Source organism: Myxocyprinus asiaticus, chromosome 40 (genome assembly GCF_019703515.2).
Source record: "Myxocyprinus asiaticus isolate MX2 ecotype Aquarium Trade chromosome 40, UBuf_Myxa_2, whole genome shotgun sequence".
In the NCBI taxonomy this organism is placed as follows: domain Eukaryota; kingdom Metazoa; phylum Chordata; class Actinopteri; order Cypriniformes; family Catostomidae; genus Myxocyprinus; species Myxocyprinus asiaticus.
In genome coordinates, this window is record NC_059383.1 from 40,525,023 (window position 1) to 40,533,797 (window position 8,775).

At 39.8% G+C, this 8,775-nt stretch overlaps 1 protein-coding gene across 2 annotated transcripts; it reads right to left on the minus strand.

Moving 5' to 3' along the window:
• Positions 1–3,754: 3,754 nt before the first annotated feature.
• Positions 3,755–8,103, minus strand: LOC127430855 (Krueppel-like factor 4). 2 transcript variants are annotated; one of them, XM_051680980.1, is made up of 5 exons: positions 7,818–8,103; positions 7,565–7,685; positions 5,815–6,592; positions 5,502–5,666; positions 3,755–5,133 (listed from the first exon to the last, which is right to left on the minus strand). In XM_051680980.1, exons 1-5 carry the CDS (start codon positions 7,820–7,822, stop codon positions 4,958–4,960), a joined length of 1,245 nt encoding a protein of 414 aa, XP_051536940.1. In that variant the 5' UTR covers positions 7,823–8,103; the 3' UTR covers positions 3,755–4,957. The 2 variants fall into 2 exon arrangements, with proteins under 2 accessions (XP_051536940.1, XP_051536941.1); XM_051680981.1 differs by lacking the exon at positions 7,565–7,685 and having other exon boundaries at positions 5,815–6,590.
• Positions 8,104–8,775: the final 672 nt, after the last annotated feature.

Here is an 8,775-nt window from a genome sequence, read left to right on the forward strand (position 1 = left end):
TCTTGTAAGAATTAGTTTACAGTGCTCTAAAATACAGCTTTCGCTGATCAGTTTAAGAAACAATGTTTCTTATACGCATTTCCTCTCGTTTTCTTGGAATTGAAAATACGGCAATGTCATAATTTTAATAATTATGTTTCATAGAGCTACTTGATTTCATATATGTGAATGCTCCTCATCAAGATGATATATAAAATAAAATGGTTTGACTATATTGGTTTACAGATTTATTAGACAATATATCTGAATTTGTCCAAAAAAAAACCTTGTCCCCTTCATCTGGAACAGCACTTCTATAACATTTTTTTTTACTGATTTTTTCGCAGGGCAAGTCCTAACAAATGTGCAACCAAAAAAAAAAAGGCAAAAAAGACACACACACACACACACACACAAAAAAAAAAATTATCATTTAAATAATTGAAAAATAACGTTTGTCCCTTGGATTTATTTGGTGTTATCAATGTACAAAAAAAAAAAAAGTTAGAAAATACAAAAAGTTGTGGAAAAGAACTTACGAGGTCGTAGTTCAGGGGAAGAAGATGCTGCTCAAATGTGGCCTTTAGTGATTTTCCCACCATGTTGAAAAAGTTATTAATTTAAATTCTAACTGTATTTTTTCCACCTGGTTTATTTAAATGTCATTGGTGTTACATTGTTTAATGTTCGTGTGAAAGATTTTATACAGTTGAAGTCAGAAGTTACATACACTTAGGTTGAAGTCATTAAACCTCATTTTTTAACCACTCCACAGATTTAATATTAGCAAACTATAGTTTTTGCAAGTCGTTTAGGACATCTACTTTGTGCATGTCGAGTAATTTTTCCAACAATTGTTTACAGACAGATTATTTCACTTTTAATTGACTATATCACAATTCCAGTGGGTCAGAAGTTTACATACACTAAGTTAACTGTGCCTTTAAGCAGCTTGGAAAATTCCAGAAAATGATGTCAAGCCTTTAGACAGTTAGCCAATTAGCTTCTGATAGGAGGTGTACTGAACTGGAGGAGTACCTGTGGATGTATTTTAAGGCCTACCTTCAAACTCAGTGCCTCTTTGCTTGACATCATGAGAAAGTCAAAAGAACTCAGCCAAGACCTCAGAAAAAAAATTGTGGACCTCCACAAGTCTGATTCATCTTTGGGAGCAATTTCTAAACGTCTGAAGGTACCACGTTCATCTGTACAAACAATAGTACGCAAGTATAAACACCATGGGACCACACAGCCATCATACCGCTCAGGAAGGAGACACATTCTGTCTCCTAGAGATGAACGTAGTTTGGTAAGAAAAGTGCAAATCAATCCCAGAACAACAGCAAAGGACCTTGTGAAGATGCTGGAGGAAACAGGTAGACAAGTATCTATATCCACAGTAAAACAAGTCCTATATCAACATAACCTGAAAGGCTGCTCAGCAAGGAAGAAGTCACTGCACCAAAACCACCATAAAAAAGCCAGACTACAGTTTGCAAGTGCACATGGGGACAAAGATCTTACTTTTTGGAGAAATGTCCTCTGGTCTGATGAAACAAAAATTGAACTGTTTGGCCATAATGACCATCGTAATGTTTGGAGGAAAAAGGGTGAGGCTTGCAAGCTGAAGAACACCATCCCAACCGTGAAGCATGGGGGTGGCAGCATCATGTTGTGGGGGTGCGTTGCTGCAGGAGGGACTGGTGCACTTCACAAAATAGATGGCATCATGAGGAAGGAAAATTATGTGGATATATTGAAGCAACATCTCAGGACATCAGACAGGAAGTTAAAGCTCGGTCGCAAATGGGTCTTCCAAATGGACAATGACCCCAAGCATACCTCCAAAGTTGTGGCAAAATGGCTTAAGGACAACAAAGTCAAGGTATTGGAGTGTCCATCACAAAGCCCTGATCTCAATCCGATAGAAAATTTTTGGGCAGAACTGAACAAGCGTGTGTGAGCAAGGAGGCCTACAAACCTGACTCAGTTACACCAGTTCTGTCTGGATGAATGGGACAAAATTCCAGCAACTTATTGTGAGAAGCTTGTGGAAGGATACCCAAAACATTTGACCCAAGTTAAACAATTTAAAGGCAATGCTACCAAATACTAACAAAGTGTATGTAAACTTCTGACCCACTGTGAATGTGATGAAAGAAATAAAAGCTGAAATAAATCATTCTCTCTACTATTATTCTGACATTTCACATTCTTAAAATGAAGTAGTGATCCTAACTGACCTAAGACAGGGAATGTTTTCTACGTTTAAATGTCAGGAATTGTGAAAAACTGAGTTTAAATCGATTTGGCTAAAGTGTATGTAAACTTCTGACTTCAACTATATATATATATATATGTTTGTGTGTGTGTGTGTGTGTGTGTGTGTAATTGAAATGTATTGATTTAATCTGATGGTGATTCTACTGACACCAACTTATTTTTTTTTACATTTATTTATTTTGAGAATTTGTCACTGGTGTTGACACTTGCTTCATTCGTGAAACAAAATTAAATAATACAAGAGCAGCAGGCAAGTTGTCCTTGTGAATAAAAATAGTGTGAAGATGTTAAAAAAAAAAAAGTACCCTCCGCTTTTAAGGATGAAAAAAAAAAAAGAACCAAACCAAAATGAATATTCCAATATTTGTAAGTCGTAAAGGTTTTTTGTTTGTTGTTGTTTGTTTTTGAGAATTACCCAACCATTCAATTACTATTTTTTAGATGCCAACAGGCCTTTATCCTGTAAGGTCGATGATATCCTCCAGAGGTCGCTGTTGACCGCGGTTATTAACAAGTAGGTTGATGCGAGTTGTTTAGAGCGACCCGCCTCAATAACGTTACTCAACCAATGGCGCGAGCTGGGGGCGGGGCTATCTGACGGTTCAAACAACAGCAGTCGAGGGGCGTGTTCGGAAAGCTGTTTTGAAAACATTGCTTATTTTTGCAATTCCATTCGGTGGCGCTAGTGTTGCAGAAATAACTTAAGCTTTAAGTAAAACATTGTGTATAATATAACTCATATTTTTGTTCGCCGTTGAAGTACATAAGTACCATCTTAAAATATTTTATTATACAAATTATTTTTAGATAAATTGTTAATAAAAATAATTAAAACAATATGACTAATATTACTTTGGTAATTATATCCTTGCCCAATTTTAACGAATTTAAGTCCTGTTTATATATGTTACAAAACATGGGACAGTGTCATCAAAAAAATAAAGCTCCCACTGATAAAGTAGAAGTTATTATAGCTTAACTTTCCTAATTTTATATTCATATGAAAGGTATGGTAAAGAGTGGCTCTTAAATTAAACAGCACATCGATTAGTGACTGTTTAACGAGCACATTTGATCTCTTACTGTAAAACAAAAATCAGAAAGCACGGCACTTTAATGCACAGTTCGTTGTTGATGTCTCTCTGCCGAAGAGCAGACAGATAGATTGCGAAGTTCATTAGTCTGTTCTTCTCTCATACAAGAGGAACTCCTCCATGTTTTTGGTGGGGTAGTAATGTCTCATTTGTGTTTGCATGGTTTGGTAGAGCTGTCAATAATTGAAGTAATTCAAGTGAGTTTTATTCCTATTGTTCCATTAAGTTATAGTCATAAATGTCAGAGTGGTAAAAGCTGAGCGTTATGATTTGTACAAAGTTGAAATTCAGAGAGCACTACTAGTTTTTCCTTTTGATTTATTTGTATAAAACAAAATATAATTCTTAATTTCTTCAAGGTGGTCTGGGACAGTCGTGTCCCAAATCTCACACTGTGATATACCAATGAATTGTTTTATTATTTTTTTAATCAGGCAGGATTTTAGATTTAAAAAAAAAAAATGATGCACAATGACATAAATATTTAAGCACATCACTTAATACATTTAGGGAAAGTAAAATTCAGACTGAAACCAATTCATATAAGAGGAATGAATAAGATAAATAATTTAGTCTCTTAACACCACCTGCTGCTTGACTGAATGGTAATTAACCACTTAAAATAGGTAGGCTGGAAAAACCTGATTGTGTTTGAATGCACCACAATCCATGCAAATGTTTAGACAGAAAGAGCAATTGTTGGAATTACAGTTATTCATGAGATGTTCATAAAAAAAAAAAAAAAAGAAATCTCAAATACATTTTATTTTGCTGTTTACACTGGATTGCATTAATAAAATACAAAAATCTTAATGAAAGTATTTACAAATGTACAAAATTTAAGATTATATTACATTAATCTGACTATAAACAAAAAGCTTTGTTCAGAGTCATTTTTTGTTTCTTATATAAAAATATGAGTGTCTTACATATCAAAATTATTGCAACCACAGTGCAGTTTAGATTGCCATCACCAAAGAGAGGTCATGTGTTCGCCCCTGTTCCATGTGAGGTTTAGAACCCCGAAGACTAACAGGCTTTAATTAAAATCCACTTTTATCTTTGGTACCTTACTGAATACACCTGACTATACTCAGCACCATCTGGTAACACACGTATAAATTACTCAGTACCTGAAATTAATAACTTTAGATAGAGCGATAAAAAAATAGATTCAGATGGATCAGTGTTTGAGAGGTGTGTGATGGAATGTAGGTCGATTAAAGGCCACGGTTGTTCTGTTTTAATACATATGTTCTCATAATTGTTCCATATATCCCTGATATTCATTTATTTCCAGTCTTTTGTTTGGCACTTGGCATCACCAAGTCTTGTCGGTAAGTAGATGCACATTCCAGTAACATCCCAGTGGGTAGAAAATTAACAGGGCCTCTTGAATCGCCAGCATGTTGGAAGACAACATGACAAAAAAAAAAAAAAAAAAAGAATCAAACAAAACAACAACAAAAAAAGTCCCAACCCTGATGCTGTGGACAACACAGCTTGTCATGGAGCTCTGGTTTCGTTGACTCTTGTTCAAAGGCAACACGTGGTTCACTAGTCCACTAGTATCTTCACTCTTTTGGCTCTTCTAGTCTTGGTTATAGATGCCGTTTCATGTGCAGTGCAAGGTGGTCGGACCGCGAGAATGCTCTGTCGCATTTCTGGCACTGAAAGGGCCGATGGCCCGTGTGCTTCCTGTAATGCCTCGTGAGCTCGTCTGAACGGGCAAATTTCCAGCCACATCCCTCCCAGTCACAGTGATACGGCTTTTCTCCTAAAAACACGAATACACACAACAGTTAGCGATTCACCCTGAGGTCCAAACAACAACAATTATACACACTTTGGTCACATTAGAGAGAGCCGTTGAAGAGAGACAGACAACAATTAAATTGTTGCTCATCCTTTTGTTCGCTGAATAGAAGCGGAAGTCAGGCTTGTGGTTTTATTTCAGCAGGGATCAGTATCAACCTGCTGTTTGAATAGTCGATCAAACCACCTGCCAACTGTTCTCCCACTGCATCTCTCTTATAAGACACACGACATGCTTGGCGTTAGCAGTGTGCTAGGGTGTGTTAGCACCATGTAAAAAGAAGGCCCACTCAGATGCCATTACAGCTATAACTCACACCAGACACTGACCTGTGTGGGTTCTGTGGTGGGCTTTGAGGTGTGAGCTCTTGGTGTAAGTTTTGCCACAGCCTGCATAATCACATGTGTGTGTAGCTATCCGCTTCCTCGGCCAGGACCGTCGACCTCGCTTGGGCTTGGACTCTTCTGGCAAACACTCGGCTGGAGAAATCAGCTCTGCCGGAGAGTAAAGAACCGACAGCAAGGTCAGTAAGTTAGCCACAAATCTAAAGTCCCTTTTAAAAGGTAAGATAACTCAAGAGAAAGGATGAAAAACATTACATATGTGACTTAAAAAGAATACAAGCTCTGTGCTGTAACTGACCTTGGTACTGCAGGGACTGCGCAGGAGGCTGCGGAAAGCCAGAATAACCCGGGGAGGGGTGATATCCCTGGGCCAGGGGCAGTGGAGGGGGTCCCAGCACCTGAGCTTGAGGATGCTCATCTGGAGACAGAGAGGAAGTAGATGAGTGGCTGGGCCCCATGGCTCCTCGCACTGCTGGGTAACCATGAGTGTCTAGCAGGGGTCTCTGACTCCCTCCGGGCCGTGAGTTCACCCCCAGGTGGATGTCCATGGGCCGGGCAATGGTGCAGGTGCTGGGACATTCCTGCTTTATCCTAGCACACGGAAACGGCAGAGAGGAAGTGTCCGAAACTGAGCCTGCCTTACTAACGCTAAACACTTGGCTATAGTCTGTCATGTCCATGGTGGTCTTCACCACAAATTTACCGTGGAGGCTTGTGGGCTGAAGATATGCAGGGTCCAGCTCCGGCCTCATCAGTTCAGCAACAAACCCTCCAGAGGGAGATACGTCACTTATATCTGGGATGTTGTACAGCATATTGGTCTCTTGGCCCTGAGGAGAGGGCATCTGGTAGGTGTAGGACGTAGGGGAGGGTGGAAGAGTTCTGGAGGTGCTGGCCATGGAGGCCTGTTGCTGTTGCTGCTGCAGCATGCTATTCGACAGAATGAAGTCATAGTCCAACAGATCCAGCTCCTCTGGCTCCTTCTTGGCCATTGCTAAGGGGACGTCCAGGTCAGTGCAGGTCCCACCTGTAGGCATGCAGGGGCGTTTCAATTGAGACATCTCCTCCTTCCATCTCTTATACAGAACACACACAGACATACAGAGGAAAGGAACAGGACAAGGTAAGTGTCAAAGACATGTCTATCAGATTGTTTTAAATTATAGCTTAAAGGAGGCTATTCATGCATGATAAATATTTGATTCCTGTAGCTCAACTGGTAAAGCATGGCACTAGCAATGCCCACACGGAATCTGCGCACGCAGAACGCTCTGCAAATTTCTGCAGATTTGAAACACCCATCAATCACAAAATCGTACACATCCTCCGCTCCTTGTGCGTTTGTTTATTAAATAATTTTGGCAAATGTGTTTATGCCTTAAGCTATCAATAATTATGTAGTACTCTCAACTCTGTTTAACAGGTTTTACCATGTTTAAATCGATTACGCAAAAATCTACAGATTCTCCCAAAAATCTGCACCGGAAATGCAAAAAAACTGCAGATTCATTCTGGTCATGTGTTTGATTCTCAGGGAACACATACTGATCAAATCCATACCCTGAATGAACTATAAATAGCTTTGGATTCAAACTTCTGCCAAATGCATCAATGTAAATGTAATTGCCTGGACTGCCAAAACCTTAGACAGATGCAAAATGGGACCTGGTCCTTTTTCTTACAGAAAGGGAGTTATAATCTATATTAGAATTATTTTAAGATACAGTTTAACTTCTGCAACTATGAATTATTTAAACATAGCATTGTTTTTCATGCAGCATTGTTTTTGTGTTTCCAATTATGGTGCATGAAAGAGAATGCGCACGTAGAAGCTACATATGTTTCTTTTAATATCTGTACATGCATACTGAACTGTTTGAGGTATTCTACAGCGCCATCCGACTGGTTCACGCCCGTGGCGCGGTAGTGCTTCTCCAGGAATAACTATGAGCCGGTGATATAATCTCACTCGGTAGTACAACCGTGTGAATGTGCGCGTTAAACGGTCCGAGAGGCGGATCGGTGACCAGCACCTGTTTGATACTCACTAAACTGGTTCCAGGTCCCATCATGGCCTTGTGCTTCACATCAGCGCCGCTCGCAAAGGTGGATATCGAGGGCAAAAGCGTGCTGCTCAGTGCCATACTATCAATCTCACTTGGTGGCTGCCTGCAATAAAAAAGATATATATATTCCTAGTCACGTTGGTCTGAGAAAACTATAACTCCTTAACACGACACATCCAAAAAAGCCACACAAAAAAGGTGCTAAAACTCAGAACCCTCCAAGTGCAAAACGCACCTCATGAGTGTCCTCACACGTCCAGAATACAAAAATGAAATCCTTTCTTTATTATAGACTTTATTGCTGCGAGCGTTCCGCAGCACTGACGGTCCGGTCCGAAGAGCGCATCAAACGTGTCTTCGTGCCATGCTGATGGAAACGTGCATTGAAACCAGCACCGTGGATGAACCGGGTCGGTATCGTTGCGGCGACGCTCGGGGATTCCCTATCTCTCTCTTACTGCTGCGGTTGCCATTCGAGATCTGCGAGCTCTCCGGTGCCTGGACGGGAATGATTTGTCAGATGCGCGTAGGGATTTCCTCGCCTAGTTCTTAAATCCCGGACACGCCTCTGTCGTTGCGCGGCAACCGAAAAAAAAAAAGAAAAAAAAAACGCAGTGACGTCATCGACGAGGAAAAAAGAAACTGGCAGTGAGCCGATATTTTGTCTCAACACAAACATGTGCGTGTTAGCAACCGAGATCAACAGAGCCAAATAAGAAAAGCATTGGTGAATAATGACTATCTGGGTTTATATATATATATATATATATATCTCAAAGCTTCACAGAGTGTAGTAGTGGTGGTTCAGCACTAAACTAGTTTGCATTTTCAGTAACTAGTAAACTAGACGCCTGTTCCTGACGTGAGTGCGTAATGAGTTTGAACACTGTGTTGTGCTGCTCAGCCATATGAGGTGTGTCTGTAGTTATTACTAATCATTTTATGTGATAATGCACAGGATAATAGCTGCCGTAAGTGTTTAGGATTTGTTTGGAAGCCTAACCATTCATTCATTCATACATTCATTCATTCATTCTCCTGCCTGTCAGTTGTCCATGTTGAATGCGCTTTTTGTTTTTGACAAATGTTTTAATCCAAAATACAATAATCCTGTATCCTATCAAGCCAATCTATAGTCAGCAGCTGCACTAAAGTTTAGTGTGGTGATTTCTCCATGTAATTGTACATGCATT

Bases quoted from the DNA above. Each gene is read 5' to 3' on its own strand.
- LOC127430855 (XM_051680980.1), bottom strand. The intron at 6,593-7,564 runs GTGAGTATCAAA...GTTCTGTATAAG, and splicing joins TGGGACCTGGAACCAGTTTA to AGATGGAAGGAGGAGATGTC. The intron at 5,667-5,814 runs GTCAGTTACAGC...ACTCTCCGGCAG, and splicing joins GCAGTCCCTGCAGTACCAAG to AGCTGATTTCTCCAGCCGAG.